The sequence below is a fragment of the Triturus cristatus genome, chromosome 2_2 (genome assembly GCF_964204655.1).
Source record: "Triturus cristatus chromosome 2_2, aTriCri1.1, whole genome shotgun sequence".
Lineage (NCBI taxonomy): Eukaryota > Metazoa > Chordata > Amphibia > Caudata > Salamandridae > Triturus > Triturus cristatus.
In genome coordinates this window covers 959,923,860-959,946,237 of record NC_140582.1, presented here as the reverse complement: position 1 = coordinate 959,946,237, position 22,378 = coordinate 959,923,860, and the positions used below count along the sequence as shown (strand labels likewise).

The 22,378-nt window shown below is 45.5% G+C and overlaps 1 protein-coding gene across 2 annotated transcripts in view; it reads left to right on the top strand.

Moving 5' to 3' along the window:
* Nucleotides 1-22,378, top strand: part of NCAPG (non-SMC condensin I complex subunit G) — a 460,352-nt gene that overhangs the window by 180,452 nt on the left and 257,522 nt on the right. For both annotated transcript variants that reach the window (XM_085642367.1, XM_085642366.1), the window contains exons 7-9: nucleotides 6,505-6,697; nucleotides 7,542-7,691; nucleotides 10,385-10,525. In XM_085642367.1, the coding sequence (XP_085498493.1) occupies nucleotides 6,505-6,697; nucleotides 7,542-7,691; nucleotides 10,385-10,525 (484 nt within the window). The remainder of the gene's footprint in view (nucleotides 1-6,504; nucleotides 6,698-7,541; nucleotides 7,692-10,384; nucleotides 10,526-22,378) is intronic.

Here is a 22,378-nt window from a genome sequence, read left to right as displayed (position 1 = left end):
GACTGCACAAGATTGGTATCCACGGACCTACTTTTTGATGAATCTGCTCCTTATTAACTGACTGAGTGCAAGCTGGCAACCTAGCACCTCACTCCTCGGAAGCCCGCAAACTCATAGACCGAGAGACTCAAGGTTCATTACTTAGCCAAAATCCCCTCTTCAACACTTACATGATCACTTTGGCAAACACCATCTGGGCAAGAGATATCAACACCCCCACGTACCCCAATGACACACCACTCATAGTCTCCCTCTTGAACAAGACCCCAACACAAGGAACAAATTCATTGCCTGCATGACCAAAGTCGCTAACTGGATGAAAGTGAACTGTCTCAAGCTCAACACCGAAAAGACCGAAGTAGTAATCTTTTGCAAAAACACCTCACCATGGGCCTCCAACTTGTGGCCGATTGAACTCTGACCTACATCCACCATCCACATCAGGAACTTCGGAATATTTATCCACAGCAAATTGCACATGATCGCATAAGTCAATGCTGTCACTGCATCCTGCTTCCACCCCCTAAGGATGACGAGGAAGATCCTGGAATGACTCCTAAGCAGCACCAGAAACACCTTCACACTCGCCCTAGTCACCAGCAAGTTTGATTTTGGGAACACCCTCTACGCAAGCATCACCAAGCAACTCACTAGAAAACTACAAACCATTAAGAGCTCTGCAGCCAGACTCATCCTCATCTTCCCACGCAGAACTCGCATCACACCACACTACATGGAGCTACACTGGCTCCCACTACATAAACAAGCTAATTTCAAACTTCTCTCAAACCCTTTCAAGGCACTGCACAACTTAGGCCCACCTACCTAAACAGTCTCCGCTCCTTCCACCAACCACCCTGACAATTCTGCTCTGCAGGACTCCTACCTGCACACATCCTTCGCACGCACACAACCAGATTAGGAGGACGGACATTCTTACATCACTCCTAAAGCGTGGAAATCTCTTCTACTCTACTTCAGAGCCTCCTCCTCTCTTGTATTCCTTAAGAAGCTGAATACCTTGATTTTCAATTAACCAACCTACCATAGGTAGTGCTAGGCACATGCTCACTGCCAGGATATGCACTGGACAAAGTTGTGTCTTAGAAAGCTGACCAGAGGACACTCATTTTATGCCTTCATGGATTCATCCGATTTTTGGAGGGTTACACTCTAAATAAGAATAATAAACTGTTATTAAGGATCTTTTTTGTTTGGTTGCCATTCATAACAATTGGTAAATGTTTCAAGAGTCGTCAAAGTCCCAGCTTTGTAATAAATTAAAGTAAACTGGGTGTGGCCAAGCCTGCAGCCAAGATGGCTGCACGTCATTGAAGCTCTGGGGAGATGTGCCAGCATTGGTTGTGATTCTGCCGCAATCCTGCTAATATGAGCTGCCTCTCCTCTGAATCTACTTGATGGATCTCTCCCTGCACCTGATGCTGCCCTTGGACCCAATGATACTGCCCTGTCATTTGCATCCTCGCCTTGCCTCGCTAGCACCTACTGCGGCTCTTGGAAGCCCAATAGGATAGGGGGCGCAGGCAAGCCTGAGGGCCGGGTCGCATTGTGAGCTGCCGGGCACGGGTGCTCTACTGACCGACACTTCTGCCGGAGGAGCCATGCAACCTTGGATCATGTGTCAGGACCTGTTTAGTGACCCTTCTCGATTCGCGCCTCTGTTGGGCATCCACGCCTGACTCTACGCCACTGCCGCCCCTGCCGGCAGGCGGCAATCTCTCAGTCCTTACCACAATGGGTCCGATTCTATAATTTTTAACTGTGCTGCTTAAGGGACCCTCTGCAGTAGATGTTTTGCAGCCCAGCCCCCACTGCCTAGCATCTTTTGATGTGCCGCATAGGGGATGCTGCAATTAGCGCATGGTGTTCCTGGCGCTGTGGTAGCTGCTCCCTCATCAGCAAGCACACTCCTTGGAGGGGCCCGAGTTACAACACGGCTAGCTGGCACCTTCCGCTCATTCAGTGTGCTGCACACCGACTGTACTTGCCGGAATTGCAGACTTGTTGCCTAAGGCCTCTCACCTCACCCACTGGGAAGCCCACCTCTGCGCTCTGACACCCTGCTTGTGGGGATTGCGGCTAATTATCTGAACAGTCTCTTCCTCCATCTGCATTGCAGAGGACTGGGCCCTCTAAATACATCCGGCACCTCTTATACTATACTGAGGCTCGACCTAAGTACTCAGTCCTCTAGCTCTGCTTTATCTGGCATTCCTGTCTTTTCGCCCACTCAACTTTCTACCATCCGGGCTCGACGACTTGCCTATCTGCGTCACTGTTCTTGTGTTGCCTGTTGCAGTGTATAGCCCAGTACCTACTCCTCACCACCTGGTTGCTCTGGCCCCTGCAGTCCTGGGCCATGGTGACCCCAAGCAAAAGAGACTGACCTTCGATCCGGTAAAAGCCCCCAGGTGGCAGCATTCCTTGTCTAATACTGAGGATTCCCCCGCTCAGACCCTTCTACAATGCCACCTGACTGCATGGCTGCCAACCTGACCAAACTGCACTCTACATTTCATTTCATAGATAACCACTTAGACTCACTCGGCAGTCGCCTGGATCACATGGGGGAATGCCTTGACCATTATACCTTACCATTATAACATACGCCTGTATGGAGCGGAATGCTTAATCTCGGACGTGGAGGACACGGCCTCTGACATTGCGAATTGCCTGGAAAAGATGGAATGCTTACTCAAAAACACTGTGGCAAAAAATGAAGACCACTGAGGATCACGCCGCCTCACTGGGTCCCCCTGATTGAGTAACTGGTGGCGGTGATCTTAGTCTCTTAACATACGAAACTGGCAAGACGGTGCATCTCCTAAATGTTTATGCAACTTCTGTCTCACGCTCTCCTGCCTGCTGGATCGCTTTTAGTCCAATTTAATTCTGCTAGGAGATGACTTCAATTTAACTCACCACCCCCAAGTTGATTCCAGTGATCCACCCACTGTCACTAAACCCCGATCTCACCATGCTCTACAAGATATCCTTGATACACATCAACTCTGTGACTCATGGCTTGCCCTGCACCCTCACTACCTGGGCTTTGCCTTCTACTCCACATAATACCTGGTCTCGTATAGACAATTGGTTTCTGTCATGCAATGCCCTCCTTTTTCTGATGGAGGGCACTCATTTACTGCATACGCTTTCAGATCATGCCTCTGTCTGTATTGCGTTTGTAATCTCCTCTGTCTCCCCAACAATCCAGTGGCGTTTCCCTGAGTATGCACTTCATGATACTGTGTTCAAGTCGGAGATTCTAGATGCGATCATTGAATATTTTGAATTGAACGCAGGCTCGGTCTCCAAGCAGGTGATGCTTTGGGAGCCCTGTCAGGTCTTCATCAGTGGTATTTGCATATCTAAGCATGCAGGAGTCCTCTGGTGCATTTGTGGTGATCTGACTACGGTCAAGCAAGAACTCCTCGTCATTGAGGTCAGATGCTTCTGACTCCACTCAAGGCCCATTGTTGCACAGGCGCTCGGTGCTACTGCAAGAGTTTCGGAAACTTCCTGATCGTGATCTAGGCTTTTTAGGTAAATATGCATGGACCTGTTGATATGGCAAGCACGAGAGACCCTGGCGTACTCTAGCGCGTCTACTTTGCCCCAACTATCAGAGTACTTTTATCACTAGTTTAATAATTGAAACTGGCATTACTGCCACAGACGGCGCCACCATAACCAGACTTTCTGTTCCTATTATCAGCCCCCACCCCCGCGCCTTATATGAGACACTGGCAAGATTCACTTTTAGCTATCCGAAATAGCCATTGTGTGGCTGACGGATGGACAAAGTCAGCTCCTGGGTTTCCCCCATTACGAGCGACAAGAACCTACAGGCCATAGATGAATTCGAGTGGATCTAAGGCCCCCTGCCTGGATGGTCTTACTAGAAATTTTTATATAGCCTTCAGACAAGTGCTGGCTTTGAGTTATATGCTGAGGCCCTTGAAGATGGCTTTCTCCCGCCCACGATGCATGAGGTGGTCATCACGCTCCTACTTAAACCTGGGAAACCTGCCTAGCTATGCACATTGTATAGACCCCTTTCTCTACTAAACTAGGATAACAAAATCTTGGCTTAAGTTGTGGCGAACCATCTGGCCCTACTTCTAGAGCAAATTATTTCTTCAATACAGATGGGCTTCGTGCTCCACTGCTCTACCATAATCACCCTCCGTACCATATTTGCAGTCCTGAACCAAATTGCTCCCACCCTAGCAGCTGCTTTGGCCCTACTGTATGCTCAAAAAGCATTAGACTCCCTGGAATGGCCTTTCCGACTCTCACTAAAGTGGGTTTGCCTCGGAACTTCATTGCCCTCATCCTGCTTCTGTACGCCTCTCCTATGGCACTGCTGAGGATCAATGACCAGTTCACTGAAGCTTTTTAGACCACGAGGGGCTCTCGCCAGGGATGCTCTCTCCTGCTCTGTATTCTAGCCTTGATCCGCCACTTGCAGGGGTGCAAATGCACAGAGGACTTCGGTTCTCCCAGGGTTCCCTCTTGACATCTAACTACGGAGACAACATTCTCCTGTTTGTGCTAGACCCCTCCACATATCTTCCTCCTATTAGGGAAATAATAAGATTTGGGATTTTATCAGGTCTCTCCATTAACTGGAGAAAGTCTGAGATCTTTCCACTAACCACCATTACTGCACACTATACGTTGGAATACCCTCTCTGATAGTGCACAGATCCCCCCCCCCAAATACCATGGGATCCTACTGAATAGGCAAAAGAAGTAAGTGATACGCCTCAAGTATGGTCCGGTGATCACCAAACTCTTTGCCCAAATTAACCGTTGGATCCGGCTCCCGCTCCCCATCACCGACTGATGGCAGTCATTAAGATGGTTGCCCATCCTCAATTTTTATACCTCTTTATGAATATCCCAATTGCTTTGACCAACTCCTTCTTTGCTACAATGCACATCCTCTTGACTTACCTGATCTGGGCTGGTCAACGACCCAGAATTAAATGGGAGACATTGACCCTTCCATATGTTCTGGGTGGCTTTGGTGTACCTGTCATTCAATTATATTATTTAGTTGCCCAGTGCCACTTCTCTTTTTATTGATATCCCTCTGACACCGGACTTCTCTACCTCAAACCTGAACATTACCAGACAGCGTGGACACCGCTGTGGTCAGTTCTGGCCCACGGATTCCTTAGAGAGCTTTCTGATATCCATAGGCTCTCCATGACCTATTGGGCATGGTCCAAGCTTCTCAGACTTCTAGGCTCTGACCTTCTCTACTTCCCGCATATTCGCCTCCGCCGCAGCCCTTGGCCCCCCTAACACAGGAGGTGTTGGCACAATGCACACTCTGCTCATCAGCCCCATACCATAGGGGATCTCTTTACGAATGGTAAAGTTGACCTACAGAACACTTTTTTGGTCCTTCAGGTCTTTCTTCCTCCATTGAAAAATTTGTATGTCTCCGCCTCCATACTACCTTGCTTGCTAAGTTCACCACTTACCTGGAAGAACTCACTAAATTCTCTCCTCCTACCTTTGTGATATAATCTACTGACAGCTCAAAGAGTGTCCCGTTTTCATCACTCCTGCCTTGCGCTCAAACCACCTTGGGCACTTGCATCCCATCTGGCGTGGGAGCAAGACATTGACTATCTTATTCCAGACAGCACATGGTTCTATTGCTGTGAACCAGCGAAATTATTTTCCACAACAGTAAGTATAAACTTCTACAATACAAATACTTGCATAGAGCATACACTACCCCCAAGGCCCTGGCACGTTATGCTCCCACATGTTCTCATCACGGTCTCTAATGCACGGCTGATCAGGCCGATTTTGTACATCTCACCTGGAACTGTCCTACCATCCAGACCTACTGGATCGCCATATTCGCTTTAATCTCCACTATGGTAGAACAAACTGTAGATTCTGACCCCCTCATGGCACTTTTGGAGTATATTAAGCCCTTGTGCCCAGGACTTCTTCGCTTCACCGCTGTGGCCCTGCTCTTAGCTAAGCGGCGCATAGCCCTACAGTGGGGTAGCAATGCATCACTTGCTACTGATGATTGGCTTAAAGCTATGCAGTATTGTGATATGACCAGCTAACCTTCTGCCTCTTTACAACCTCCAGGCCTATAGACATTTGAGCACCTCTCCGGGCATATTTTGTGACATTGGACCTGACTTTATCAAACAATGCCAATGATAATTGAACTGACTTTTCCCTTTTTCCTGGTCTGCCTGTGTGTCACTGATCACTGCAGATGTATTTTTTACTATCAATACTATATAGGTCCGTATATGCTGTACTGTTCGCCTTTGAATGTAATGTACATTATTCATTTTATACACTATTGCAGCACTGTTTCTTTTTTATGTAGAAATTAATAAAATAAAAAAAATATTAAAGCAAACTGCTTCCTTTTATAATAAAGTGTTTGGTCCAGCTCCTTTTTACATGTTTATTATATTATGTTTTTAATAGATGCCGTAAAAGAGGTGATGCATAAGAAACTTCTTCAAGCTTGGCTTCGTCTGACAGAGGGAGATGTTTTGGAACTGCTTCACAGATTGGATGTAGAAAATTGCCCTGAAGTAGCAGTCTCTGCTCTAAATGCAATGTTCTCAGTATCACCTCTTCAGGAGCTGGTGCAAAACTGCAAAAACATTGATGATAGGTAATATTAAGTTTTACCACATATAATTGAAATAACTGAAAGAACATACTTAAATTTGCAAACAAGCAGCACCCTTTGTTTTGTAAAATGTGAAGCAGTCTTTACATTTTAGTATGCATGCACTCTTTAAAGTTCTATATATGGTGCCATCATTGGACACTTCAGAACATACACTAATTTGACTAATCTATGAATGATGGCAGTCCTAGTGTTTTCACTAGCTCCCGTTCACACACATGTTCCAACATAGTGTACTTCCCTAGTGTGCTCGTGAACGAATATGCAAGTGCGTAGGAAATATCAACGTACACCAAACTCACTTTTAAAATCCACAGAATCTGAGGGATGTGTCCTTGTTTAAGAAGCCTTCGCAATGGCTATTAAAAGCCTCTTTAAAGTCCTGCTAGTCAGTGCTTAGATTACTCTAGAACGGCTGAAAGACGATTCCCTAAGCAATTAGTATATTAAAAATTGAGCTGGGTCAACACCTGACTCCATGATATTTTTCAGCCAAGACTGCATCCTTAATATCGGTGCTGGAGAAAAATTGTATCGGGTAAGAAACGTTTTGTGATATTACTCAAACTGGAATAATGTGATTTCATTAACTGTGCCAGGTGGATCCTATATATAGGGTCCTAGATCAGCCTTAACTGTGCTCTGCACTTTTTAAGCAGTCAAGTTGTTAAAGGAAAAATGTAAAATTTAATTTGAGGATGGGATGCAAGAGGAAATATTCTTTGAGGGAGAAATAGAAACTAAAAAGGTGAAAATTAGAAAGTTGGTTATACTGAACTCTGATCCCATTTGGTAAAGCATTTAGACTAATATTCTCTGTTCCTAGAAAACTGATTCCTACAGAGAAGCTAACACCAGAAAATGTACTTTACTGGAAATCCCTTTGTGAATTTCTAAAATCAAAGGGTGATGAAGGTGAATCTTCCCTGGAACACGTTTTGCCGGAGCCAGCAGTGTATGCGGAGTATCTGCTAAGGTGCGTACAGTACTGTTTTAAAGTTAAACTTTTTAAACTTCTTCCCATCCTTTTATTCACAGGTTATCTATCGGCACATAAAATGGAGATCTCATGCACTTAGAATTCAGGAGTTGCTAATATTAACCTACTTGGCTGCGCCCGGTCATGGCTGTACTTATTTCCCAGTGATTCTTTGTGTTTAAGACTCTAAGGCTTTCAGTCTTGGGCAATATTTTTAACCTGTTCATTCATATTAGATGTTTGTGTTAAGAAAATACATATATTACATATATTATATTACACAGTGTCAGTTGCTACTGTGTAGTTAGGTCAAAGTTTCCATAAGAAAAGTATCTTTTGTTTCGGTAATAACTTTGGCGTTGTTCGGCACATCTTTACCAAGCTTCCAAAAAAACATAACATTCATCCACCTCCGCTCCTTCATGGAAAGTTTCAGGGTGATCTTCAAGCAGGAGCAAAGAAAAGGAGCTGAGGCGGGATTCCCAGTATGCTGATTTCTCATGTTAATACCCATAGGAAATTTTGGGAATCTATATAGAAAAAACAAGCGAAAGGGTTGCACCATTATCTTACAAAAAGTTACAACTTTACTCTGAAAGCGTGCTTTTCATTATTTGGTAAAATCCCTTCAGCAGTTTTTCATGAATTTGGGCTTAAAGAGGTGCTGGTGAAGGGGATTAAAAATTGTACTGTGTTCTAAGGCGATTGCATTGTGTGAAAAATGCTGACCGCTGCTGGGATTTGATGGACACAGTTGGAAAGAAAACAGTTTTGTCTTGTTATTTTCCCCTAGAGGTTATGGAAGGTGCTCTGCAAGCTAAAATGAGATCCTATTTTCTCTAAGTTTACATTAATTTCCTCAGCCATGTGAGAAAAAACTCTGATATTCGAAGTAAAATATGCACTTTCAACAACCAGTAGCAGCTGTGTTCTGTTCTGCTGCAGCTTCCCAGAGTGCTCCAAGGAGCAACTAGAGCTGTAACTTTCTGTATTTATGACAAAAAGTGTGGCACACTTGAAGCCATCTTGATCGACACAAAGCTATAAAACCTAAAGGATCTCCTCCAAAATGAGGGCACATTTTCAATGCGTTCTCAAATACCATCCTCATCCTTTTCAGTAATACTTTCTGACGGGCAGAGTCAAACATGTACTTCCAACACCAACAGTTGTGTGTCAGTTTACTCCCTAGTAATCAACTCTTTTAGGGAAGGTGAGCTTTTTTTGTAATTTGAAGTACAATTTATTTTTAAAGATTAGAAAAATAGATAAAAAGAGACACGTCTGCATAAGTACAGCATCCCTTATCCCATTTGTTTACTCAGTCTAGCCATCTTCTCAGTCTCAACAGCTGGTAAATTTTAAAATAGTAACATTTTGAGACTATATATATATATATATATATATATATATATATATGTGTGTGTATATATATGTGTGTGTGTGTGTGTATATATGTATATGTATATGTATATATATATATATATATATATATGTATATGTATATATATATAGCAGTTTCCATATTTTCTCTTTCTTGGTCTGCATGGATTTATGCCTGCGTTGGTTGTCATTAATGTTGAATTTAACTCAGAATTTATGCATTTTTTGGTTTAGTGTAAATTAATTCAGTACTTTTGGGGTATAAGTTTCAAATAAGGTTCTGAGTGAGCATGAAAGAACTAAGTGTTTTGTATAGCTCACCTATTTTAACATGCAAGTAATGACTCACAAATCCTGGCAATTACATTTAAAAAATGTTTTTGTTATAAAGATTATTGGCTGGATAGGTCTCTTGCTCCACTCACCTCCCCGCCCCCAACTGCCATTTTTAATCTTGACTCTGCTCCAACTCAAGAATTTAGCCCTGTGAGAGAAGAAATTTCGATAGCAGAGGGGGGGGGGGGGGCAAGTTTAAAGGTGACCAATCCCAGGGCTGTGCATCAGAAAATACATTGCACTATAGAGAAAACAGTGTGTCAGGTGGAGTTATATGGTGAGTGGCCTTTTTTAGAGTTTCAGGCAGTGTTTCATTTTTTTATTTTTTTCATTTTACAAGCAATGCCAAACACTATCCTCAGTGTCTGCTTTCTTGGATTGCAGGGGCAGTGTGCAGAGAAACGGCATGCAATTTGAAATCAACTGGCAAGCAGCCATTTTGGAAGTTTCAGTAATGTTAAAAATATTGGAAAGTCAAACACACTCATGAGTGTCTGGCTTTGCTTGGATGGACGCAGACAGTGCGCAGTCCCTACAGCAGGCCTTGCCCTGTGCCTAAGGCCCCACCTATTAGGGGCAGAGCATGGCCGCAGTGGGATTTGGAAATTGAGTATGTCAACAAAATCCTATGAAATTCACTGATTAAACCATTGTTTAAAACTAAGTTTTATAGTTCTGATCCAAACATGTGAAACCACAGACATTTGCAGGTTATGGACGCACATAATGTCCCATAACTAGCAGTGGCCATCATTCATGAAACACCTATTTGCCAACACCAAATTGATGTTTTCGGTGCACTGAACACCTTAAGTGGGTGGTGACTTGTAGGGCTTTTTCTGTTTTGTGTTTGCCAAACCTTAACTGCGTCAATGAATTTCAGGGATTTGTTATTTTGTACATCTTTAAAGCTTTAGAGGTTAATTAAAGAAGAAGGTGACTGATGTATTGTGCATTTCTTTTTTTTGCAGTTATCTTAGGAGCTTGCCTGTCCTAACAGATGAGGAAAAAGCAGACTTCAACCGCATTGAAGAGTCAATGACCAAAGAATTTATAGGTCAGCAGCTAATTCATATTATAAGCTGTTTGGATACTACTGAAGAAGGTGGAAGGTGGGTAAAATAAACGGTCATTTAAGAATTGTTTTAACAAAATCATCTGCAGAATTAAAAAAAAAAAAAAAACTTTGAACATGTGGTGAAATTGTATGTTACTTTTGGGTTTTTCTGTAGATGTTTTCAGTCTAGGCACTACACTCACTGAAAGGTTTTTAAAGAACAAATATATTTTACTGAAATGGTGTGCAACCTGCATGGAATTTATGGTACCATTGATTGAATTATAACATTTGTATAGCACTTTACACCCTTAAAGAGGCATTCATTGCTTTCCAAGATAGCTGAGTATGATGCTGCTCATGTTGTAAATGGTTGATAGTGTGTGGATTTACCGGGGGAGGCCTGTGTGTTGAATGTTGGATGCTATAGACTAGGTTTGGAAGTGTGCTCAATTCAGGTCGTCTTGACTTACACCATCACTTATACCAGAGGCAATGTGAAAGAATGTGGGATATAAGTTCCTTGTTGTGTATATGTACTTTTTCATGATGTAAGCTTAGCTTGAAGGATCATATGTTAAATCAGGTCTCTAGCATTGTGTTGTGGGTAATTATTTTGGTTTGTGCAGGGTGATAATTCCTGAGTTTTGATACATTTATGGAGAAAGAACTCTGGCTAATGCTTACTGTAAATGAGTAGATAATAAAGTGGTGGCAATTCTGCATTGGATGTTCCCCCTTTGATGGTAGAATGGAGAAATACATGATATGAAGTTCCTTGATAGAGCTAGGTCTTGCCTTTGAAATTCATTGCACACTCTGGAGAGCATGTATGATGTAGTCTGTATTTAAGACTTCTATTTGCAGCATTTTGAATTGTCGGAGCCTGTGTGGGAAGTAGTGTTTGGTCATTCTTCTCCATGACCACCTCTTTGTAGCTCATCACCCACATCGCCACTTCTCTCTCTCCCCTGAGGAAACCGATTAGAACTGCTCCTCTACTTTCTCCTCTCCCTTTCTCCCTGGACTTGTTGGGCCTCACACCGTTTTTTGTACTGTATTTCACAACACAATACCTTGAGGCCAACCCCAAACCCTTCAGGGTTCTAGTATGAGTCATTAAAATATCCCTGTGGAAGGGGGCGTGGCTTGGACTCGGCCAAGCATGGACGCGTGAGCTGAGAGCTCCGTGTCGGCATCGGAAGTTATCCTGCATCAAAACTTCCCTGGCGGCGCTGCGGACTCCGAGGTGGTCCCTCCGTGCCTGTGAGTCGCCTGCCTGTGGATCGCGTGGGGTGTCGGCCCCGGGAGGCTGCGCTGCTTGGCGCTGGAGGCGGGTCCGGCTGGGAGAGACCCGGCCATCTTACTTTGGGCCTGCGCGGGGCCTGTCATCCACGGCCTCGCGTACATTGGTGGCCGGCGGAGGGGACCGGTGCCCTGGCCACTACGGAGTCCGGCCCGCGCTGCGGTGCCCAACGGCGGAGGCAGGCGGAGTGACCTGTGTGGGCCCCTGAGGTCATCGGGGGCTTATGGCGGACTGCTGACGCCGCTGCTTGTGCCGGCTGCGGAGACCCGGGAGCGGCCACAAAGAAATTGCAATTGCATCTCAAAACGTAAAGACTTAGCACATGCACAGAGAATCCAATCAGTGGATTTTAGTGATGCGTAGTAACTTGCGGAGAACCTATGACAGAGAGCTCCACATTAGTTAGGCCTAAAGGCATACGACTGGCTATTGTTGTGACAGGACTGGTAGATGAACTTGCCAGGTAATCCTACATGAATTAAAGAAAGTTGATGGGATCCTGTAAAGGTGTCCGATATTTGTTCTCTATGAACGAACTTCTTTGCCGGGCCCTCCAGCTGACTGCCATGTCAGCTAGTCATTAAAAGTGGCTGCCTTGGCCCGCCTGACCCCTCTTTAATTTAAACTTTATAGCTGTCCACATCTGTCTATGTATGATGAGTGGTGTGTGAATAAAAAATGAAAACAAAAGATTCAAATGGAGCAAGAATTTAGAAAAGGTTGGGGTAAGACTGTTGGATGTGAGATAGCGGATTATTAACTGGGTTGGTTGTGAGACCTCAGCAAATATACTGGATTTGATTTTTAGGAGTTTCAGTGTTTAGCACCAAAAGGTACAAAGCGCGAACTGTAGGTATCTGATTGTTTTCTACGAAGACAAAGTCAGAAGTTAAGGCTGACAATGATGGAGCGACGAACAGCTCCAGGGACCAGGGTCCCTTTTGTCTTTTTTCTAGAGGAACTTTCTTGTTGCTGGGACAGGCTGCTGGCTGGCTCAGATGGAGAGCTCGATGACTGCATGGTGCTGTTCAGTGTCCATGCCGGTGAAATCCTTCTCATTGGGACTTGAAAGATTTTCTACAAGTCAAGCTGCTTTCAGTGGAGCAAACCACCAGGTTGAATCTGACCGGCGACGCAATGACCAGGGCTGCGGTTTGGTGGCAGCCACTGGTTCCTTTATGATTAAGTTGAGATAAAGTTTGTAAGTGTCCACCTTTTCAATCATTAGGGGGATGAGGTACACTCTGAACACCGCCAAGGAGCCAGGAGCTTTTGAGCACCACAGGGTTAATTTAGACTCCATTTCCCTGAAGCCACCAACAGGGTCCAATCAAATCCAGTTGGTAGTGGTCAAGTGGCCTCTTTGTTGCAGGCTTCATGAAGCATTTGTTTGTGGAGCTTAACAGGAGGCTAGGCAGCTAGCTCTTAGAGTCCACTCTCCTGTCCTGGAATCAAGTGTGGGCAGCTCCATCCCTTGGGGTTCTCTCACCAGGTAAAATAGCAGGCTTAGTTCTCCTGCTGAGTTTCAGTCCTTTGGTTCAGCAGGTGCAGTCCTTCTGTTTACCACAGGTCCAGGAGTGTTCTGTTGAAGGTTGCCAGGGATGGCCCTTTTATGTCTGGCACTGGCTTGTGTGTGGGAGTGACTTCCTACCCAATAACGGAAAGGTTTCCAGGGGCAAACCTACCCACTTAGACATCCTTTCCTGGGGGTATGGCCCTAAACAATACCAGTGCCTTGCTCTGCCAAAATCCAACATGACCGAATCGTCGTTCCATTGGTCAGAGCCCGGGGCACACCCCTGAGGTGAGTATTAGGAAATGAGGAACTGCCCCCTGCAAAACCAGTTCTCATCCAGGGGATACTCATCAATAGTTATAATCTATGAATAATTCCCGCCCACGTGCGGGATCCCGGAGCATATAGAAAATACATATATATACATATATATTCCAACCAAATCCGATTTCCTTTAAAAATCAGACACCGACACTGGAGATGCTTTCTGCCATCCGGCTTGGATATTTATTCTTCACGTAACGCGTTTCGGGACAACTCCCTTGATCACACAACTACATGCGAACAAATCAGTTTCTTTTAAAACCAAATGCAGAGTCACATGATTGGTTGCTCACTAGACATGGTAAACAGACTATTGTACGTTTTTATCAATCGTCTTTCTAAAAAGTTATCTTGACATAGTGCCATTAAACGCTTTACATCATTAATTATAATTCACTACCAGTCATAAATGGATTAAATTTAAAAAGATACATATTACTTCATATATTTACAATTTAATCGACTCATCCATCTAGACACAAATCGAGTATAGAGAAAATTTTGACACTATTTAGAATAATTTACATCATTATTTCTTTAACGTATAGTCCTTGTCATTCCATGTTACAAATTATATATTTACACATCGTCAATTGATCTTTATCCATAATTCATAGTTTTTGTGTAAAACAACCCACGGTGATTGTTTCATTTCAAACCTCTGTTGATAGAAAAGAGGGGATAAAGGAGAAAATAAAAGGACATGTATTACTGCCTATTCTTTCAAAGGTGGTACATGGATCAAGTTTTAAAACGATAAAGTGCTAGTGCTTGTTTTCATAAAGTGCAAGTGCCTTATTATGTACAAAAACCGCAATTTTATCACAATAAAGTGCTAGTGCAATACAGTACTGATAATAGATCCTTTCAATGCATTTTATCAAAGTCCTTTCATTTCTAAAAAGCTCTCCTTATGACGATGTATTTACAAATAAAAAACACATAGGAGGAACAATCGTTTGTGACATAATGCAAGTTAAAATAGCAATGAAGATTAAAACCAAAACCAATTGATAACGGTACCTCTATTTTAAATGTACATGTAAATCTTCTTCGACATTCATACCGTGAGGGCTCTTTGTATTAAACATAAGTATGTATTTCGACTCCAATTTTCTTAATTTGCTTTCTCTGTCGCCCCCTCTTTGATCTTTGGGAACTTGGTCAATAGCAAAGTATACCAGTTCATTCGTATTACCCTTGTGGACTTCATTTATGTGTCGAGCAACTACATAGTTCTTATCGTTGTTATTTATAGCCCTAAGATGCTGCAGTATCCGTACATGAACCATGTGGATAGTACTGCCTACATACATCTTAGGACACGAGCACTTTAAAATGTAAACAACAAAATCACTTTTACAGTTAAGAGGTTTTCTTAGTTTCCAGGGGCTGTTCAAAAGAGGGGATATTATTTGCTGCGTGTTCTTGCCATACCTACAAGCTTTACACTTAAAACACTTATGGAAACCAGGGCTGACTTTAAGCCAACCACCTCCCTTTTTGGTTTCCATATTCGTTTTGAACAAATCATCCCTCATTGATTTGGCACGATTGAAAGTCACCAAAGGGTATCTGGAAATTTTCCCTTGAACAGGATCCTGTCTGACAAGGTGCCAGTGCCTACTCAGGCTGTCTCTCACTCTGGCCTGGTATGCACTGAAACCTGTAATCATATGGATTTGACTTTGTCTGCTTCCTCTTTTGTTCCACTTTTTCACCATCCGGTTTTAATAATGCACTTCTTTCCATCTTTTGTACCTTCAATTTTGCCTGATTTAATGTGTCCACCCTGTATCCTCTCTGAAGGAATCTATGGGTTAATGCTCCCTGGGCTTGATCTAGAGCAGCCGGTTCACTGCAGTTTCTTTTCATTCTTAGATTCTCTGCATATGGGATACTCATTTTGAGTTTGGTTGGATGGAAACTAGCTGCATGTAAAATTGAATTTCCAGCAGTTGGTTTTCTGTAAGTACAGGTTTGAATTGAATTTTGTGCAATATATACCTCTAGGTCTAAGTAAGTTACTCTCTCCGTACTTATTTCCTCAGTGAATTTTAGATTTAACTTGTTTACATCAATGCTGTCGATGAACTTTTGGGCCGATTCTTTGGATCCGTTCCATATGATGAATAAATCATCAATGAAACGAATCCATTTGATGATATGATCTCTCCATTCATTGATGTACTCAACTTTGAGCACCTGCTCCTCCCACCAGCCCATGTGTAGGTTGGCATAGCTGGGGGCGAAGCAGGTGCCCATCGCCGTGCCTTTCAGTTGCCTGTAGGTGTCACCTCCAAATAAAAAATGATTATTGGTGAGACACAACCTACACATCTCCAACAACATGTTGGTGTGTTGGTAGAGGTTAATAGGTCTCAAATTTAGGAAGTGCCTCAAAGCCCTTAGCCCATCTTCATGGGCGATACTTGTATAAAGGCTCACGACGTCTAGCGTTATTAGGAGATAAGATTCTTCCCATTTTACATTTTCAATTTTATTTAAAAAGTCCCTCGAATCTTGGATATAAGCTGGTAGTGCTCTCACAAATTGCTGTAGGAAAGAGTCCAGATATTTTGAGGTTGGTTCAAACAGACTCCCTATGGCAGAAATGATGGGACGCCCAGGCGGATTGTCCTTATTTTTATGGATTTTTGGTATTAGGTATAATATTGGTACCACTGGTTTATCCACCTTCAGAAATAAATATTCTGACTGCTTAATTAAACCTAATCCTCGCCATCTTGCAAGGTCCTTGTCAAATTTAAGTTTGACTTCCACTAGGTTGCTGTGAGGGACCAGTGAATAACACTCCCTATCCCTCAATTGTAAAGCTGCCTCACCATTATAAGCTTCTAGGGACCACAAAACCAAATTACCTCCTTTATCGGCCTGTCTCACTACTATGTCTGGTCTATTCTGAATTTTGACCATCACAGATTGGTATGTGAAAACATATACATGCAGCCTAAAATGTTTCAAACATGGCAAAAATGCTGAAATTACATAGGTTTGCATTGTAGTACCCCTAACCCATAAGGAAAAAAGGAAGCACTAAACCAATTGTCACACAACAATGCTTTATTGCCATAAAGCAAACTTGTAATTGCAGGCATTTGCCTGTAGGCTGCAGTAGAGTATCAAGAAAACAAAGAAAACTGACACCTTGCCTTTAAGGCATTAGCGTAGGCGGACCGTGCCTTTAAGACCTGCAGGAGCCCCCTTGCTCCCATGATGCACGACAGGTGACAGTTAGGTCAGTTCTTTTTTCTGGCTCCTTCTATGAGGATCCTGGAGCTCAGTTTTTTGACTGAAAGTTTTTTTCTTCAGATTTTTTCAGAAAATTCGACGTTACAACGCATACAAGTAAGTCGGCTTCGAGGCACAGCACTTCGGGCTCGAAGGCTGTTAGTCCGATGAGATCCGGACAGTCTCCGTCGACGTCGAGGCTTCCGTCGACGTCGAGACACTCTCTGCCGACCTCGAGGGGGTCAGCGTCGAGAGCTGCGACGATGTATATCTCGCCGCAAGTGGGTCGATCGACGTCAAGGCATTCGATGTAGAGGAGATCAGCCTCATCTCGACGTCATGGAAGATTGACGTCCAAGTCGCCAACTCGACGGCGAAGGCCGACGTCCAAGTCGCCAACTCGACGGCGAAGGCCGACGTCCAAGTCGCCAACTCGACGGCGAAGGCCGACGTCCAAGTCGCCAACTCGACGGCGAAGGCCGACGTCCAAGTCGCCAACTCGACGGCGAAGGCCGACGTCCAAGTCGCCAACTCGACGGCGAAGGCCGACGTCCAAGTCGCCAACTCGACGGCGAAGGCCGACGTCCAAGTCGCCAACTCGACGGCGAAGGCCGACGTCCAAGTCGCCAACTCGACGGCGAAGGCCGACGTCCAAGTCGCCAACTCGACGGCGAAGGCCGACGTCCAAGTCGCCAGCTCGACGGCGAAGGCCGACGTCCAAGTCGCCAGCTCGACGTAGGCGGTCGGCGTCGAAGTCTCCGCATCGCCGTAGGCGGTCGGCGTCGAAGTCTCCGCATCGCCGTAGACGGCGTCGAGACCACCGTCGAGAGCGGAGCGGCATTCCCAGCAATCGGCACCGATGGTGACGCAAACATCATCTACGTCGAGACGTTCGACGTCAAGGGATCGAACTGCAGCGGTCACGGAGGAGATTAGATCTAGATCTTCATCAGGGGATCGATCATCATCTCCAGGTCTTCATATCGTACAGATTTCTCCGGAGAAATCCCCCAAGGCTACAGAGAAGTTTGGACTTTCACCTCGCTGGTTGGAGAATGTGGGTACAGGTGACTGCAGAAGCCCAGGCTCAGGTTATTCTCGCACGTACTCGCCCTCCAGGATTTCTCTGTGTAGAAGCAAGTCTCCTCCTGGTAGGCCAAGGTCACCTTCTCCACGCCGGTCACGATCCAGGGATCGTCCTTCTCCTCACAGAAGGCCCAGATCTCCTTCTAAACGCAGATCACGGTCCAGGGCTCATCACAGTGACCGTCTCCACAAGAGGCGACGCACCAGATCGCCCACCTGGTCTTCCTCCACAAGGTCCTCGGTCCGGGACTATTCTCCAACCTATTCCTCCACTCCTCCATCACGAGTGTCTCCTATTGATGACATCACTACTTTCTCTGAGATCCTGGGTAGAGGTGCGCAGAAATTGATCATCACATTGCACACCCCTCTGGCTCCCACATCAATTATGTTTGATACTTTACATCACCGTTCAGCGCCCAGACCTTTGCTACCGTTGGTGCCAGGGCTGTTGGAGCCAGCTATGGCCACATTTCTCACTCCTGCTACGGTGGGCTCTGTGCCTTCAAGGATCGCCAAGAAGTAAAAGGCTCCTGTCGAGGATCCCTTATTCGTAAGAGCGGACCCGCCAGCGGACTCGGTTATTGTGGCGGCTGCCATGAAGTCCCACTCAGCGTCTGTTTCCTCTTCTGTCCCCCCGGAGAATGACAGTAAGCAAATGGATTCTTATGGCAGGAAGATGTGCAACACTTCTGCTTCATACATGAAAGTGGCGAGTGCTTCAGCCCTTCTGGGGCGTTATGATCGTTCACTTTGGGATTCACTCTCCAGATTCGCTGAAAAACTTCCAAGGGAAGACAGACAGGATTTTAACGAGATTCTCCTTGAAGGTGAGCTTGTAGCCAATCAGATCATAAGTGCGGCTGCGGATGCTTCGGACCTCGCCGCACATGGATACTCCCATGGCGTATGCTCTCGACGTTCAGCCTGGCTGAGGCTAACGGGCCTCAAGCCCGATGCTCAAAAGAAAATTCTTAATTTGCCTTTTAACGGTTCGTCCTTATTTGGTGCTCACACTGATGACCAAATGAACAAAATGAAAGCAGAGATGGACACCGATAAGGCTGTTGGACTGGAGAAGCGCAAGGAATATCGGAAGCGCTTTCGTCAGGGCGACAAGCGCTCCTTTCATCAGCGTGTTCAAACACCTCAATGGTCCTCTCAGAACCAAAAGAGGCCCCAATTCCAACAAAGGGGTATGGCAGAGGAAGAGGGAACGCTAAACAGCAACAGTCCTCCACCAAGCAGCCTTCCAAACAGTGAGGTCTTACTTCCTCCTCGCCCATTCGGCACTCTGGTAGGAGGAAGTTTCAGTTTTCACCTGGAAGAGTGGGAAGCCATTACAAGAGACAAATGGGTACTGAATATTGTACAGCATGGCTACTTGCTGAGGTTCAAGTCTCCCCCCTCCGCAAGTACCCCCATGGAAGCAGCACCTTCCTCAAATTCAATATCGGCTTTTACTGGATGAAGTAGATACACTCCGCTCCAAGAACGCCATAGAGGAAGTACCACCCCTGCAAAGAAATCAAGGAGTATACTCCCGCTATTTTCTAGTTCAAAAACGAGGAGTAGTCAAAGAGTACAGACCCATCCTCGACCATCGTCTGCTCAACGGATTTGTCAAGAAGGAAAAGTTCAGAATGCTAGCCCTGCATCAAATCTTCCCGCACCTTCACCAGGGAGACTGGATGTGTGCCATCGACCTGCAGGACGCCTATTTTCATATTCCTGTCTCAGTGAAACATCGAAAATTCCTCAGGTTTCAGATCTCTCGTCAACACTACCAGTACAGAGTTCTGCCGTTTGGCCTCAAATCCGCCCCACGGACATTCTCCAAGTGTATGGCGGTGGTAGCTGCCTTCCTCCGCAAGCGGAAGATCTTCGTCTATCCCTATCTAGACGACTGGCTCCTGAAGAGTTCCACTCCTGTTCTACTCCAGAGCCATCTCTCGTTCTGCCTCAATCTACTACAGTCATTGGGATTACAAGTCAACTACAAAAAGTCGGTCCTCAATCCCACTCAGCGGATTCACTACCTGAGCGCCTCTCTGGACTCCGCAAAGGCAAGCGTGTGTCCTTTGGAGGAGAGGTTATTATCCATGCTTCAGAAATGCCACACGCTTCTCGACACTGCATTCCCCACAGCCAGGCAAGTGTCGTCACTTCTGGGGTCGATGGCTTCGTGCATTTACATTGTGCCGAATGCACGCATTCACATGCGTCCTCTACAACAAGCGCTAGAGGATCAGTGGTCGCAGAGGTCAGGTCGCTGGGAAGATCTGGTTTCTCTTCAACAAGCCGCCAGAGACTCCATCAGATGGTGGATGAAACGCTCCCATCTGCTTCAAGGCGTCCCCTTCCATCAGACGCCTCCGACACAGACATTGGTCTCAGATGCCTCCATGCAGGGCTGGGGTGCTCATATGGACCAGCTTCAGGTACAAGGTCCCTGGTCCACTACCGAAAGAATTTATCACATAAATTTTTTGGAGCTACAAGCAGTCCATCTTGCTCTCGAATCCCTGTATCCTTCTATCCAAACCAGCCACGTTCAGATTCAGACAGACAACACAACAACTATGTTCTATCTGAACAAGCAGGGAGACACCAAGTCACGAGTCCTGTCTCTGGAAGCTCAGTCCATTTGGCGATGGCTACTGGCGAAAGGTCTTTCAATCATCGCAGTACACCCACCAGGGACCCTGAACGTGCAGGCAGACGGTCTCAGCAGAGACTTCGTAGAAGCGCACGACTGGGTTCTCAACTAAGACGTCGCCCAAGAGATCTTCCGGCAGTGGGGAGTACCGGACATCGATCTCTCCGCAGACGCGGCAAACAAAAACTGCCCCGTCTTCGCCTCCAGGTTTCCCCAGCAGGGATCACAGGGGAACGCACTTTTGATCAGCTGGTCGCAGACATTGCTGTACGCTTTTCCTCCTCTCCCTCTCATTCCAGCGGTCATACAGAAATTCTACAGGACCAGAGCAAGGATGATCCTAATAGCTCCGGAGTGGCCCCGCCAGTGGTGGTATCCGGAGATTGCCTTGCCTGCCGAACTTACTGACCAAGAGCCAGGGGGAGAGTGTTCCATCCCAACCTCCCCTCCCTTCGCTTGACGGCATGGCTCCTGAAGTCATCCAGTACGGACATTTAGATCTTCCGACGGACTGTATGAACATTCTTCGAGCAGCAAAAAGGCCCTCCACTAGGAAGTCTTATGCCTTCAAGTGGAAGAGGTTCTACATTTGGTGTAGAGATAACGCCCTTGATCCAATCCAGGGTCAAGAACAGGTTATTCTCCCCTACTTATTGCACTTGGCAAAGTCTGGTTTAAAGTATACTTCTATCAGAGTCCACTTAGCTGCTACCACAGCTTATAGAAAATCTCCTACCCAGGCCTCATTCTTCCAGATGCCGGTAGTCAAAGATTTCATAGAAGGGCTTAAAGTATTTCTGCCAGTGAGGTCTCCTTCCCCTCCCTGGGAACTCAACATCGTTCTCTCTAAGTTGATGGGAGCTCCCTTCGAACCTATTCATAAGGCGTCCTTGAAGCATCTGACCTGGAAGGCTGCCTTTTTAGTAGCCATCACTTCTGCCCGCAGGGTAAGTGAGATTCAGGCCTTGTGCTGCAAGGAACCTTACACTGTTTTCCATGCCAATAGAGTGGTGCTACGTACTCCTCCGAGTTTCCTGCCCATGGTGGTCTCGGATTTCCACGTTAATGAGGTTATCACGCTGCCCACTTTCTTTCCTCAGCCAACCACTCCCCCAGAGAGAGCTTTACATTCTCTAGACCTCCGGAGGGTATTGAAATTTTACCTTGCTAAAACCCTTTCGCTTAGAAAGTCTGACAGGCTCTTTGTCAATTACGGTCCAACAAATACCGGGCTGGCTGCTTCCAAAAGGTCTATTTCTAGATGGATTGTTTCCTGCATAGCCTTATCTTATCAGCTGTCTCTCAAGCTTCTACAGGCTAGACCAAGAGCACACTCTACTAGAGGGAAAGCTTCTACAGTAGCTCTCCTTCAAAAGGTTCCTATTTCTGAAATTTGCAAAGCGGCTACATGGCGCTCTATACATACCTTTACACGCCATTATTGCCTAGATTCAGACGCACAGGCCGACGCCCAGGTGGGGCAGGCCTCTTTGAGGAATTTGTTTGCATAACTGCTATGCAAATGTGATGTTAATGCATGTTCTAGATCAGGGGTACTCACAAACTTTCTCTTGGGGGCCAAATTTACAGTGTGGTTTGTGGCCGAGGGCCGCACCTTGGGGGCGGGGTCATTGGGGGGAGGGGGCGGGACTAGAGCAACAACAAAAAAACTGACCATGAGGTGGAACACAGGTCCCTGCAGCGGACGCCTTCGTCCACTGAGCCACCGGACCCGGTATATATATATATATATATATATATATAT